Genomic DNA, 16,141 nt, shown 5'->3' on the forward strand with positions numbered 1-16,141 from the left:
CAGGTATGTTGGCTTGTCTCTGTCCGCAGAGCAGTGGCCACGTATGTTTAACACACAAACACACACATTGAAAATAAAAAGATGTAATCAGTATTGTTCTGACAAGCTGGCAGCGTGCTTTTACAAGACTTCCAGCAACAGGGGGCGCTGTGAGCTCAGGTCATGCGCTTCACTTCCGGGATAATGACTTGATGAGGAAGTACATTCACAACAATCACATCCCAGGTAGGTGGGAAACGTTTTTTCCATTCATTTATAGAGACAGTTCCGCTCTCCAGTGTTTATTTACACACTTTTACATGTGGTGTGGGTGGTTTGACTATCGCGTTAAAACCGGAAGTAGCTATAGTTTCTCTTAAAAAGGCGCAACCGTCAAAATGCAGTGAACTCAGTTAAGATTAATATCAGCCCAAATCGTGTCAGCGGAAGTTCGTAAAGCTGTTTGTTTGTGATTAATTCAATGAGATATTGTTTAATGAAAGTTTATTAGAGAGATTGTTAGCTCTCGGGTTGGAGTCAGTATGAATCAAGAAAAGCTCCACATCTATCAGATCCATATGTATGATGTTGGTGTCTATAGATAGGTAAGAACTCAAAGACTGTATTCCAGTATCAGTTACAGTGTGACTGATACGGTGTCTGAGTAAACTGTGATAAACTTAAGAAGAAATACATTTTTTTATCCTTACCTTCAATTCTACATAAGACGATGAATAACATGAGATGCCACTGCTCATGTAGCAATTTATTAACAACAACTGTATCAAAGAACAGGAAATACCACAAAGGAACAACGTTTGTAGTAGCGGTAGGACCAGGCACACCCTCCATTTATATTTATTCTCTCTAGGCAGAATAAATGCATTCAGTTTTCTGTGTTGCAAGAGAACAAAGAGAGACTCTTAACATTTTACTTTCCAATTGCATATAAGCCATTTACAGTTTCATTAACTATCATAAGTTGACTTTGTTTTCCTTATGACAAGATCTCATAGGCATCCTCCAAGGACCCTTGGTTAAATACACTAACATCCATAAGCAAACACAACACTACACACAAGACTGCACAGCTACCTGGACGCACTCATTATATGGGATTGTCAGATATGTTTACACTGTGGTAAATTAGTGCCGATGTTGATAAGACACTTTCTGTTAGCTATGATGTGTGTTTAATCATTCAGAATGCTTTATTGTGAAAACCTAGAGCCACACTGTGTGGTGTCACTCTGGGGGGATTTGCCAAGTGACAGCAGTAAATTGTATGGTACAAATGGACAGGTAAAAAACTAAGAAAAATAACAATGCAATAAAAAAGTTAATATTAAGATGTGAAAATTAAAAAAATAGCAATACGATTGAATCTGAATATACGCAGGAAGGTATATAAATTTCACAAAGACAGAAAAAGAGTATTGCACAGTTTAATGAAGTTACCTCTGTGTAGGTGTGTAGTGCAGGAGCTTATGGCCCTCGTTAGTTGATACTTGATATTTTAAACTAAGTCAAATGAATGAACTTTTACTAGGTAACACACAGTAAGTCTGGGGGTGTTGGAAGCGTCTCCTGGGAGTCTGGAGGTGTTCAGCCTTAAACTTCACCTTTTACATGTTAGCTCAAACATGCTTTCTCACAAATCCGTCTGTGTGTGTGTGGTCAGGGTGATGGGGCCAGACAGTGCCCCAGGTCCAGCTGTGCCCTGGCGAAAGGTGTTGTGGGAGCGCCAGCCCTTCCCTGATAACTATGTGGACCAGAGGTTCCTGGAGGAACTGCGCAGGAACGAGGGCCTTCGTCACTACCATTACTGGGCCGTGGTGAAAGAAGCAGGCTGTGTGGGACAGCAGCTGTCCTGTGTGGCCATTTTCATCACCCTCTGGCTCTACATGGAGAAGGTGAAGCTTTAGAAGATCTATCCTCCTCATAGAGCACACCATGCCTTGACTGGATTGATGATGTACCTGAGTATTATAATTAATCCACTTCTTTGTTTTTCTCTTAAGGGTCTGTTGTCCCCTGACACGCTGCTGTTGACCAGCCTCATCTGTGGCCTGCTGGGCTATGGACTGCACCAAGCCTTGACATGTCGTGTTGAATCGGGCTGCGGGCCCCGCACACATCTGGCCAACTTGCAGAGTGCCACTATTTTTCTTTCCTTCACCTTTGGCTTCTCGCCAGTTCTAAAAACACTAACAGAGTCTGTGAGTACGGACACAGTGTATGCCATGTCTGCTGTGATGATGCTGGCCCACCTAGTATTCTTCCCTTACGCCCAGCCGTCACCCCCGGGCAGCCTCTCTTTAAATGCGGCCCTGTTTGCCTCTGTTTGTTTAGCCTCTAGGTTACCCGGGGCCCTGCACACCTTCGCCATGCTCAGCTGTGCCCTGCTGGTGTTTGCCCTTTGGCCCTGTCTGCTACAGAGGCTGAGAGAGAATGCCCCTTGCCACTTTATTGGGGTGTGTGTGGGAATTTGTATTGGAGGGGTAGGAGGCCTGGGTTCCCAGTGGCTTGGCGGGGCGGTGCTGTTGGCCCTGGCCCTCGGAAGTGTTACATTACTCTGTCCCTTAGTACTTGTCAGACTGCAGAGGCACAAGGACAACATCCATGGACCCTGGGATGAGGCGGAGATTCATGAGGACCTCAGCCGCTTTCATCACTAAAAGACGAAGCAGTGCTCCTGATTCATAGTGACATTTAGGGTGGAGGAATTTTATATGATATATATATTTAATTTACCATCAGTCCAAGTATTATGCTTGTACTATACATATAAACTGACTAAAACAGTAACTCTTTTATCACTTAGCCACCTCTGTTTGGAGAGCCATGACAACACTATTCTATTGTAGATTATGAAAATATTTTAACATTAAACCTGCTACTGTCTTAATGTAATTGTTGACCACAGACTTTGCATGGATAATATTATTTAATTTGATCATTTTATTATAATTATCTGAATTACTAGACACATACTAATGCTATGTACCTATTTTACATGTTTTTAGTAATCAGGGAGATTTTGGTTTATGCTTGTGTAAATATTTGTTAATGCTGGGTTTGAATGGATGTGTGTGTGTGTGTCTGTGTGGTGTTTATGTGGTTTTATTACGAACGAGGGCTCAAATTTCTATTGAAAACTGTTTAAATTAAATCTGAATTTAAGAATTTAAAGATTTGCTTGTCACTTTTTATTAAAAGGTACTGTGTCTTTTCTTTTCTTCTGTAAGAGCGAATGTCAATGGAACATATCGCTACTGGGAGGGTTGTCCCAAAATTGGTCAACCGGATTTTAAGGCCTTTAAATCTTTTAAATGTCTTAAAATATCCAACAGATGTTTTGGGGACATGCTTAGTTTGTATTGTCTCCATGTGTTGTAGTTTTTTCTCGACATTATAAATAGCACTGTGTAATAAAACTACAAAAACACCAATGTGTAACTGATAACCGAGTCTACAGACACCCCATTCAAGCTATATCTCATTACGCTCAGCTTGGTTGTTGACAAGATCATTTGGGGTTTCCAGTGTAATTCTTTACCAAACTACTTCACCTTATCTTCAATTATCGAGTTCGTAAGTAATTCTGGATATTCCTTCATATCTGTGGAACTTCACAGGTCTTAAATTTCATTCATTGTTGTCTTTAAATAGGTCCTGAAAGGTCTTACATTTAGTAAGGAACATTATAAGGAAGGGACTGAGGAACTATGATATTGTACTTCTAAACAACTAAAATAGCTTTTTAGGATTTTTGCCTGGGTGAACCTCACTCCTGCTGTGTAATTATAATGTAGTAGTACAAACAAAAGTCCCCTGTGATGAGCTTGTGTTAAACAAATAACTGCAACCATGTTACATACAGTATAGCAGTAGGTGTTGTGGCTTTGTGAACTGAAAAAAATGTTTTGTGCCACTCAGTTACCAGTAAACTTTAAAACAGCAGAGAGTAGCTGAGCAGTTGTTTAAACCTATTCACATACCTGGAGTACCTCGCTTAAGCTGTATACCACTGAAACGCCTTTAGTTATGCACTCAGTGTGGAGCAAACAGATTGTAATTTTATCTACACATATATTAAGGACTGCTTGTCTTCTGCCATACTGGCTTTCAATTCAAGATAAGAGAAGAAAGTATGTGTCGCTAAGAACACACCAGGACTACTACTACTGTTTTAACACTGACTGTTTGAGCAGATTTCCTGCAGATGCTGTCAAACTGATTTGCCAGTGTGTTCACAGCAGAGAGGAGCCATACAAGTCAAACCCACAGCAGCTGTGTGTTATGAACACTAGGTGTCAGACCTGCACCTCTCCTCTTCATAGGAAATGAGGAGGCATGTTCTGCTGCTGGATTTCACTGTTCCTGCAGAAGAATCTAGATTTAAAAACTAAATCCAGATGAGCTGTCTGTATCAGTGTCGACCTCCTCAGACAACCACACTTTCACAGCCAGGGACATTGAGACGGATGTAGTAGATGTAGGACATTACAGAGTGGGTGAGTAGTAAGCTTTTTATGTCTCTGCGTCATTCACAACAGTCACTTGGACTCAAAGATTAATTTATTCGATTTTGGGGGTCAAAGGTCAAAAGGTCAAGTTCACATTCCCTTGTGTTGTTTTGAACTCAATATATCAGGAATGCCTGAAGGGAATTTAATCACATTTGGCACAAACATTCACTTGGACCCAAGGATGGCATGAACAGAATTTGTTGGCCAAAGGTCAAAGTTCAAGGTCACTGTGACGACACAAAGCACTTTTGTTTCACCTCCAAAATACCTTGAAGGAAATTCTCTCACATAAGGCACAATCATTCACTTGAGCTTGGATCTCAGTAGCATGAGGTCAAAGGTCAAGGTCACAGTGGCATCACAGGGTATATTTGTTCTTTTCTCAAACATGAAATCTTAAGATTATCTAGATGGATATATTCGCACTTTCTACAAACTTTCACATGAACTCAAAGATGAACTGATTTGAATTTTGGTGCCTTGGATTCAAAGGTCAAGGGCACAGTGACCTTCATGTTACCATGCCGTAGGGAACTTCATTACATCTGGCATAATTCACTTGGAATCATGATAAATTGATTTGATTTCAGTGGTCAAAGGGTTTTGGTCTCTTGAAGTTGTTAACTGGATACTGCTTGAGGGAATTTCTTGACAACGTGTTTCAGTTCCCTAGGGCAAAGGTTACAGTGACCTTTATATGAATCTGGGGGTGAAGGAATTTAGAAATATATATACAGAAACTGCGTTGGTTGGCGGAGGCCAACAACCGCAGTGCAATTATTCTAGTTTTCTTACTTGGGGCCCCCCCTCTCTAAGTCAACACGTCTTTATTTCCAAGCTCAGAAATGTACACAACATTTCCTCAGTGTGAAAGACAGTGCCCTTGCTGTTCTTCATGTATATATAGGAGTAAAGGGTTTCCCTCACCCTGAATGTAACGAGTGTAGCTTCATTCATGTGCTTGTGCTGTCTGTTATGTAATAAGAGCTCGAGACATACAGGATTCTGTCTCCTAAAGCAAACCTGGCTGGACTGGGAGGTTTTGGTGAGAACCAGCTGTGAGTGTTACGGATAATACAATTAAATTAAATATCTAAGCAGATGAATCAGGCCACATGACAATGTCAGCAGTGCTGATGTAGTGTCTGCATCTCTCATCTCTCCCAGAGGATCTGAACACTTTTTATGCACGCTTTGAGAGTAACTCCCCGGCTGCAGAGATCGAAGAGGCCCAGGAGGACTGCTGCCCCCCGTCATATCCAGGGCAGACGTGTGGAAATCTCTCAACCGGATCAACACACGCAAGGCACCTGGACCTAATGGGATCCCCGGCCAAGCTCTCAAGGTGTGTGCAGATCAGCTGGCAGATGTCTTCACAGACATCTTCAACCTGTCACTGCTCCAGTCTGTAGTCCCCGCATATTTCAAGAAGACCATCATTGTCCCTGTTCCCAAAAAAACAAAAATCCTCTGCCTGAACGACTACCGCCCAGTAGCACTCACTTCAATCATCATGAAGTGCTTTGAGCGGCTGGTCCAACCATTCATCACCTCCTCCCTCCTTGACTCTCTGGACCCTCTTCAGTTTGCCTACAGGTCAAATAGGTAGACTGCAGATGCCATCTCCCTAACCCTCCACACTGCCCTCTCCCACCTGGACCAGAGGGACACATATGTGAGAATGCTGTTCATCGACTACAGTTCAGCATTCAACACCATCGTGCCCCTGAAGCTCGTCACCAAGCTCAGAGACCTTGGGCTCAACATCGCCCTCCCTGAGTGGATCCTGAACTTCCTGACGGGCAGACCACAGGCGGTGCGGATCGGCAGCACCACATCCTCCACCCTGACTCTCAACACCGGTGCCCCCCAGGGCTGCGTGCTCAGTCCTCTTCTGTACTCTCTGTTCACGCATGACTGCGTGGCCACCCACAGCTCCAACACCATCGTTATGTTTGCTGTTGACACCACTGTCATAGGCCTGATCACCGGCAACGATGAGAAGGCCTACAGAGAGGAGGTCAGAGCCCTGACATCTTGGTGCCAGGACAACAACCTCCATCTCAACGTCAGCAAAAGGCCTTTCTCATTATGCTAATGAGAAAGGCGGGCCTAACCTCAGTCTCGAGCAGGATTGGTCAACTGAGCTACACACACACACAGCCCCTGCGCTCCGTCACACACTCGCTCAGAGACACGGGCAGTGACTGAGACTTGAGCTCTTCACCATGAAACAGCCAGTTAGTGACTCTGTGGAACAGTGGAAACACAGAGCTTCTCTGGTCACATCTGATCAGAGATCAGCGGCTTCATGATCAGAGCAGAAGCTGCAGGTGGTTTGTAACGAGCTGGAGTTTCTGTTTCCTCCTTCTCCTCTCGGCTCGCTCCTTGTGCTCAGTACAACACGAGACGTGACGCTCACAGTCAGGACTACTGACAGCTAAATCATCCCAATAAAAAATAACCTTAACTAACCCTCTGAACTTGAACTAGTTCATTTTAAGTGTGAACTGGCTCAACGCTGCAAACAGCTACTGGACACCAGCATTGAGAGGCAGAAGTAGTAGGGCTGGATCATTACACTCTTGTGACCAATCCTGCTCGAGACCACGGTTAGGCCCGCCTTTCTCATTAGCATAAGGACACTGCAAATGAAAAGGAAATGTATCAGGAAATAAATAAATGTGCAAATATATTTAAGACATTTATTTTGACATTTCTTTTGGTATTAACATATTTATTTATTTATTTCTGTATTAATTTATTTATTTCCTTTTTTATTTATTTCTGTATTTATTTATACATTTATTTATTTATTTATTTTTACTTATGTCATGTATGGTCCTCCATAGTCCCAGACAGGAGGAGCAACAGGACGCCTCAGTGCATAGCTAATATCTGCATCTGCGAGTGTAAGTTCTGCCTTCGGTCACGTCAGCGAGACGGATTTTAATATCAGTGATGTCATTTGCAGTAACACTTAAATTTGTGTGTGTTTTATGCTTGTGCGTGCGCGCGCTGTGCGTGCATGTGTGCGTGTGTGTGTGTGTAGGATGTCGAAGAAACGAAAACTGGACATAAGAGACTTCTTTAGAAGTCAACGTGTAAGTTAATTAAAAGGTTATATATTTTAGAGCCATAACAATACTGATATTGATTATTAGTCAGCATAGGCTATAATGCCAAAGAGATCCGCATTTTAAGGTATAGGCCTACCATTATTTTCATGTTTTATTTGTGTGGAAAGGGAGCAATGGTTTAAAAAAAATTTTTGGGATAAATAAACATTAATTAAATTTAATAACCTTTATTTTCCTTCAAGGTTTCCCTCTCATTTACAGTAACAACAAGCACATTGCAGATGCTCATGTGATTTTATACATATATATTTTGGGGGAATAAAACATAATAATTGTGTGAACATTTTGTCTACCCATGTATGTACCCTAATATATCTGTTCATATGTCATGCATCAACATACTTCTGTCAGGTGACAGACAGTGGAGAGACTGGAGGAGATAGAGGAGGAGAGACTGGAGGAGATAGAGGAGGAGAGGATAGAGAAGGAGAGACTGGAGGAGAGGATAGAGAAGGAGAGACTGGAGGAGAGGAGAGAGAAGGAGAGACTGGAGGAGAGGATAGAGAAGGAGACAGAGGAGGAGATGCTGTAGAAGATGAAGGAGAGGCTAGAGAAGGAGAGGCTGGATGAGATGGAAGAGAGGCTGGAAAATCACAGGTGAGGTTCAATAATGATTAATATGTTAGTCATGAGATTCAGCATTGTGTCAAATATTAGTCTGATTATGACCTGAATAACAATAGGCCTATATTAATAGTGTGTTTGCAGTAGTTGCTACAGCGTGGTCAAATGTATACTGTGATTTCTTAGGAAACTGATCCAAATGGAGAGAGCAGCAGGGAGAGTGCCAAGGATAGGGTCAGGGAGAGTGTCAGTATTCAAGAAGATATTCTGGACAAACCAAACCAACCTCACCCAAATTACATTCCAGTTCAACAGCTGCCACACAAGCTCCTCCATTTTCAAGAGAGTTAGTTCAAGCAGTATCCATGACTGCACTATAGCCCCTCCATCAAAGGGGTTCTCTGTTTTCACTGTGTGAAAACATACACTATAAAGAAAAGCACACTATATAAAATGGTAGACCCTGCCTTTTCGTCAAAGGGATTTAATAGTTGGAAGAATGCACTTGCCAGTTTTCAGCGGCATCAAAATACCAAATCCCACCATCATGCCATGACAGTTAGTGCTCAAGAGGGAAGCCCAATAGATTCGCAGCTCTCAAGTGCATGGGCACAGCAACAAGAGGATGCTAGGTACTGCCTACAAAATATTGTAGGATCAATACAGTACCTTGCCAGGCAGGGCATAGCACTGCAAGGCCATGAGACAAAAGATGGCAATCTATTTCAACTTCTGAAATTTAAAGCCAGGGATGATGTACGTCTCAGTACTTGGTTAGCTCGCTGTCATGACTATACCTCTCCTCAAGTGCAAAACGAGGTTTTGCAGATGCTAGGAAACTGTATTGTCAGGAGTATTGCACAATCCATCCAGATGCTACCAGTTTTGCAGTATTCACTCATCATTGATGGCACACAAGATGTCACAGGAACAGAACAAGAGGCTATTTGTTTTAGATATGTGGACCATGACCTGGTACCATGGGAGGTTTTCATTGGTTTGTATGAGGTCCCTGGTACTACTGGAGTGGAGATTGCAAGAATGGCTGAGGATGTCCTCTTGAGGCTCAATATTCCCATTTCTGGGTTAAGAGGCCAGACATATAATGGTGCTGCTAATATGTCAGGCAAATATTCTGGAGCACAAGCAGAACTGAAGAGACAGCAACCGTTAGCGTTGTATGTGCATTGTGGGGCACACTGTCTTAACCTGATTACGCAGTCTGCATGCAGAGCCTGTCCCTTGATCAATGATTCCTTACAGTGGGTGCATGAGCTTGGCACATTAAACAAGCAATCAGGAAAATTCAAGAACATATTTTCCAAAGCCATAAGTTCAGAGGTACCATTAAAATCACTCAGACCACTTTGTCCAACCAGGTGGACAGTGCGGGGCAAAGCTATCAGAGCGGTGCTGTCTCAGTATGAACGTGTTTTGTCTAGCTTGGAGGAGATGGCATCAAGTGGGTCAAACACAGGCATGAGAGCAAATGGTCTGCGTGAGAGGTTTGAGAAAGGGAAAACGGTACTTGGTCTTTGTCTGGCATTAGAAGTGATAGAGGAGCTGGAGTGTCTGAACACATCCCTTCAAAAAAGGACTGAAACTGTTGCAGGTATGAGAAGTGCCATACAGTGTGTGAAATCTACTGTACATGCCAAAAGAAATAAGGAGAGCTTTCATGAGGTTTTTGAGAAAGCAGTGGCTATGGTTGACTCCCTTGGGATTGAGCCCATTCAGATTCCTCACCAAAGAAAGCCACCAAAACGATTCACGAGTGAAGCAAGCCAGCACATCCCCAAGTCAGCAGAGGAGCATTATAGAACAGAGTTCTATAAAATGCTTGATAGTGTGCACATTCAGTTTGAGGAGAGGTTCAACCAACCAGATCTAAATGTCTTGCAAAAGCTGGAGGAAACTCTCCTTACTGGAGAAGTGAATAACATTGTAGATCAGTACCCAGAGCTGAACAGGGACATACTAAAGGTCCAACTAGCCATGTTTAGGTCCAAATACACTGTCAAATCTAGTGTTGAAGTGGCAGAAATAATGAGAGGATTGACAGTTGAAGTGAGAGGTCTGTTTGATCAGGTTGAGTATCTTATCAGGCTGCTTTTAGTCATACCAGTTGCATCAGCTGAGGCTGAAAGAAGTTTCAGTGCTCTCAGGAGGCTTAAAACATGGCTGAGAACCACCATGACTCAAGTCAGATTGAACAATCTTGCAGTGTGCCATGTCCATCAGGAGACACTGGACAAGATTGACCTTAAAGAAATCTATCAGCAGTTCATTTCTGTTACAGAAAGACGTAGGCATGTGTTTGGTTCTTTCAAATAGGAAGAGCACAATGGACACTAATCTGTGTATATGTTAGTATTAGTGATTCCTGGCTGATGACCCTGCAGCTGGCTCATGGGCACTGGAGGAAGAAATGCCCAGCAGGAAATTATACTGACCTGTACATTTAGTGATACACCTGTTGTTGTATTATTTCAAAAATATTTATTTACAATGTTGTCAACTTTAGGAAGCACTTTCATATCCCACGGACCCCACCAATGTCCAAATCAAACCTACTCCCTTGCATCACACAGACTCCATCAGGAAGACGGCCAGACAGCGGCTCTTCTTCCTCCGCAGGCTGCGGAAGCTCCACATGGACTCCAGGATTCTCTGCAACTTCTACAGGTGCACCATAGAGAGCATCCTGACTGGCTGCATCACCGCCTGGTATGGCAGCTGCACCGCCCTTAACCGTAAGGCTTTACAGAGGGTGGTGAAGTCTGCCCAGCACATCACCAGGACGGCGCTACCATCCATAGAGGACCTCTACACCCAGCGGTGCAGGAAGAAGAGCAGCCGGATTATTAAAGACCCCTTTCACCCCAGCCATAAACATTTTTGCCTGCTGCCATCTGGCACACGGTACCGCAGCATCCGGGCCCGCACCACCAGGCTCAGAGACAGTTTCATCCCCCAGGCCATAAGACTTTTAAACTCCTCTCTGTGACATATTTGCATATTTGCACTATTGTTGTTTTGTTTTCTCCTCAGCTGTTTATATATATATATATTTAGATATATATACTTTATTTTCTATTTTAAATTTTGATATTCTATTTTATTCTATTTTATACCATTTCTATTTTATTTTATTTTATAGGTTGTAATTACTTGAGCATTGCTAGAAGAGAGCCTGAGACTCAAGCATTTCACTGCCAGCGACTGCTTAGTGTTATTGTTGTGCATTTGACATAACAAATCTTGAATCTTGAATCTTGAATCTTGAAGGTGATAGCAAATAGGTAACTATAATATCCTTCAGTAGAGCTCATACCTCTCCCAAGACCCAACAGTCCCCTGATTGAACAGTCCCAATTACATTCTCTAGATACAGATTTTTGGGGGGATTTTACACCAAATTGCACACACTCATAAATATCAGTCCTCTAAACATCAATAATTTATTAAACAAAAATCAGGTAGGGGTAACTTGAGAGGCCTGGACACTTCAGGTACTCACTGAATGGCCCCATGTGTTGGACTGCCATCTAGTGGCCTTGAAAGCTATTACATATATATTTTCTGCCACCTCTAACTGAAAAAAAGTGTTTTAATTCAAATGAAGGAAAAAGGATAAATATAAATATTTATGTACAACATTACCCATGATTAAGTCACGCCAACATTTCATTTGTGAAGTCTTTAATTACAGTTACAAGAACATGTAATAAAGAATGACAGAGATAATACAGTTAAGTTAAATCTTAGAAACAAACTTTAATTTTGTGAATAATTAAATCAATACCGATGTTGAAAAGAACAACGACATCAGAGTGACCAATCATTTCAAATCAAAAAAATGCTTGAAAATAGGAAACTTTGATGTCACTCAGTAGAGCGCATACCTCCGCCCAACAGGCCCATTATAAAACCACATTTAAATTCAGAACATTTTTATTAGGATCTGCACCAAATTGTACACACTAATGAATATCAGTTCACTAAACATGTAGATTTTTTAATGCTGGATCCCCCCTTCCCCGAACCAGATCTGCAACAAGGTGATAGGTTCATCCCTGACCCATAACACAGCCTTCAACCAAGTTTCGTGGAAATACGTTTAGTTGTTTTTGCATAATCCATCAAACGCATACAAAAACATAGCCTCCTGGTGTAGGTAATCATTCCCTGGATTCTCAGAGCTGTATTCCTGCTTCTGTCTTTGCAGCAGTTTTGTGTGCACCAGGTTTGGTCTTTACTGGTGCAGGTTTCGCTGTGGGGAATACAGTGTGGTCAGACATTGCATTAAAGGGATGGTTCACAGAAAAATTTAAATTCACTAATTATCTACTCAAAACAGCGTTGCAGCCGAATGCAATACAATTGAAGTAACTGGTGATAAATATGTCAATCTTTGATTGTATTTGATTTGGCTGCAACACTGTCTACCCTTGAAACACTTCAAACACCCCTACATCTGCATAGTGGTGAGTAGATAATGAGCGGATTTTCACTTTTCGTGAACTATTGCTTTAACACTAGCAGCTCAAGGTTGACCTTTGACCCCCAAAAGCTAATCAGTAAATCGCTGAGTCCAACTGAACATTTGTACCAAATTCCCCCAAGGCCAATTATATAATGAGATGTCATGGATATGCCATATGGATGTGGGGTTCTTATGTAGAAATAACTGTTAAAAAAACAAACATTTGGGATGGCTAGGGGTTGTCTCCTGTAGAAAATTCAGGTAAATAATATAACTGTATGGTTTACATCCCTAAAAATGACCATGTACCACCATCTAATATTATCCCTGACAAGGGAGAAAGATAATCCACTTTTCCTTGGCATGTTTTTACAAACTATTACAGATCAGGACTTAAGCTTCAAATTAGCTTTAAATACTATAGTTGCATCCTGAAACTATATTTAAAGCACAGGCCTGTCTCTGTGACTGCAGCCTGACCCCAGAACAGAGGCTCTATGACATGATGTGTTACAAGGGTTTGGTAGTATGTTAATAAACGGACATGAAAGCAGTGAAACAGTGACACAAGACTAAAGAGATGTACAACCAGTGTGCAATGTGTGCAAACTGAACAGAACGTTTTAACACAGATTCACAGCTGATCGCTGTTAACAAATTTCAATGAATGTTTATATATTCTACATTTCATTTCATCACAGGTTTGGGGTTAAAATTGATTACTACTTGATATTCTGACTGTAACACATGTCGTGGTCTGTATTTGTTTCCAACAAACGTTAAAGTGATAAAGGGAGAAATATGAAGACGAGAAATATTCCTATGAAAGTATGATCATGCACTTTATGATGTACATATACAGTATGGGAGGGGGTAAAATAAGAGAGGCATAAGGTTGGATGGAGATAGACAGGAAAGGAAAGAAGGAGTTTGTGCGGGAAAGAACCTAAAGAACCGTTGGAGAGCACAGAGGAAATGAGGCAGAGAGAAAAAGGAGAGACAGGCCAAAAGCAGGGGAGGAACCAGTGAAAGGGGAGAAGTGAAGAAATGGACAAGAAAAAGAAGTCGGGGGGAGAAAAGGAAAAATAGCAGTTATTGCATGAAGGAAACTGAGGGAGGCAATAAAACAAAATGCATACTAGGAGAAGGAGGGAATGGGGGGGAGGTGAAGGACAGAGAGACAGACGAAAACTTGACAGAGCGCTCGGCCTGTTGTCTCTGGCTCCAGCAGAAAGCTGCAGAGAGAGAACTCCTGTCTACTGAGGCTGATGGGAACGAGAATATGAGAAACACATTTTCCAGCAGACCCCCACCCAGCTCAAATAACAATTCCCTCTGCCTCTATGGTGTAAAACCTTTGATTGTGTGTGCATGCGAGTGTGTGGGTGCATAAATGCCAGTGTGTGTATGTGCTGGAGGCCATTGCAACGTAAGGACTCCGATTTCAGGGCATAAATGTGTGGTTCCAGTGGGAGCGGGCACTCGAGGAACAGGTGGAGCTGAGTGGAGACAAGAACCATAAGTGACAGCCATGGGAAGCACGCTTCACTTCCCTGCATGCATCTGTGATCTTTGCACCTGGAGGGCTGTCTCCAGGAGGAGAGCTGCAGGTAGAGGTGGAGATCTCTTCAGTGGTGGAGAGCGCCTCCCTTAGGGCAGCGTGTGCTTTGCAGAGCACTTCCTCCCAGGGCTGCTGCTGCTGCTGCTGCTGCTGCTCTGGTGACTCATGCATCAGTACTGAGCTTTGCCCCAGAGCGCAGAGCTGGACCAGGAGCTAATGAACTCTTTCACCTACGGAGAGAGGGATCATACACAGCTGTGACAAGTCAAAACGTTGGGCTTTTGTAAAGTGATATTTGACTCTGAATTGGGATTATGACAGCAAATTCTTAAAGGGTGTTAAAAATCCATTTTTTTTACCCTTTGGTGTCTTTTATTTCAGTGGAAAATCCTTGAATGAAGAATAATGGTACACTGGAATATAGATTCTTATAGTGAAGATTAATGCTAAACAGTAATACAGATGGAGGAACAGCCGTTTTGCAGACAGTTCAAAGAAAGGGAGGATGATTTAACATTTCATATTGTGGTGAATAGTTTACGCTGTTGGTCATGAGACGCATAATGGTCTTTGGCTGATGACCTGATGCTGCAACTAGGGCAAATGATAAAGGGGATTTATTTACAAAGTGCTTTTCTAGTCTTATCCACCACTCAACGTGCTTTAAGCCACAAACTCATACAAATATACATTATGCTGTGCATTTTCTATCACACACCATTCACACACTGCCGTCAGAGTTCAGTATCTTGCCAAAAGACACTTCAGAATGCAGACTAGAGGAGCCGGGGATCAAACCAACGACCTTCTGGTTAGTGGACGACCCGCTCTACCCGCCTGGATGACCAAAAAATAGTTTGAGGCAATTGCATCATAGACTGCTGAGATTGTCCATTTGATTTTTGACCTGGGATGTAGAGTAGTGAGAGGTAACAATGCTGGTCACTTCATGCCAATCCAGATGTGTGCTGTGACGCGTATTATAAGTTGTCATCTGTTCTGTACTATTGTTGAAGTGTAGAGCCACTTTGATAGGAACACAGAGAGCAGAATAGAGGGAATACAAAAGAGGGAGGTAAGGAGGAGTGGGTAGAAGAAAGAAAAGGAGGAGTGGGTGACGGGGAGCTGCTGATTAGAAACAGACTAGAACACACACACGTACACACACACACACACATTGTAGTGACATCATGGGCCAAGTATGCTGCGCTGAAGAGCCAACGACAGAGCAAGATGGAAGGGGTGGGGGACTTGCTTTTTCACTTTGGCAGGGGGAAAAGAAAGGGGGAATATGGAGAGAGAAGGGGGGGTGAAGGGTTGTGGCCAGACTTTAAGGTTAAAATCCCCCACAAAGGTGCAATGACACATCGATAAGGTGCAGACAGGTGTCGCTCCAAACAGCTGGGGTCAGGGTTGGATTTAATTCGGTTTAATTCGGGGTCAGAGGACTCGTGGTGACTCTCTCAGGGGGAGAATCCTCCGGCCCGCAGCAGAGAAGCCTCACAGCTGTCCAACTCATCCGGAGAGTTACAGGCTTACTCCAGACATTTGTAGTCCTTGTACGCGTTCCTGCAATTCATGGCAGTATTGTCAGACGCCCCCCAAAAAACGACACATCCTCGCCAGGAATAAAAGTCTTTCCACAGCACAGGGTAAAAAACACATAACCTCCTCACAGACCTTTAATAAATTCACCAAGTTGTGCAAACAGCACGTACTATAATCATTCTCCAGTTGTAACGCTAACATACACAGCACTGAACTAGAATGGCACTCAGTCGAGCACATACCTCCACCCAGGCCCAACAGTCGCCCTAAATTCAATCAAGCTGCACCCAGTTTCACACACCCAGAGATATCAGCTGCCTTGATGTTCCCA

At 42.7% G+C, this 16,141-nt stretch overlaps 1 protein-coding gene across 1 annotated transcript; it reads left to right on the top strand.

Moving 5' to 3' along the window:
• The first annotated feature begins 175 nt into the window (after nt 1-175).
• On the top strand, nt 176-3,171 carry pigc (phosphatidylinositol glycan anchor biosynthesis, class C). Its single transcript, XM_053430392.1, has 3 exons — nt 176-225; nt 1,661-1,892; nt 2,001-3,171. The coding sequence occupies exons 2-3, from the start codon at nt 1,665-1,667 to the stop codon at nt 2,655-2,657; spliced, it is 885 nt and encodes a 294-aa protein (XP_053286367.1). The 5' UTR covers nt 176-225; nt 1,661-1,664; the 3' UTR covers nt 2,658-3,171.
• The last annotated feature ends 12,970 nt before the right edge of the window (nt 3,172-16,141 follow it).

Source organism: Pleuronectes platessa, chromosome 9, assembly GCF_947347685.1.
Source record: "Pleuronectes platessa chromosome 9, fPlePla1.1, whole genome shotgun sequence".
NCBI classification, from domain to species: Eukaryota; Metazoa; Chordata; class Actinopteri; order Pleuronectiformes; family Pleuronectidae; genus Pleuronectes; species Pleuronectes platessa.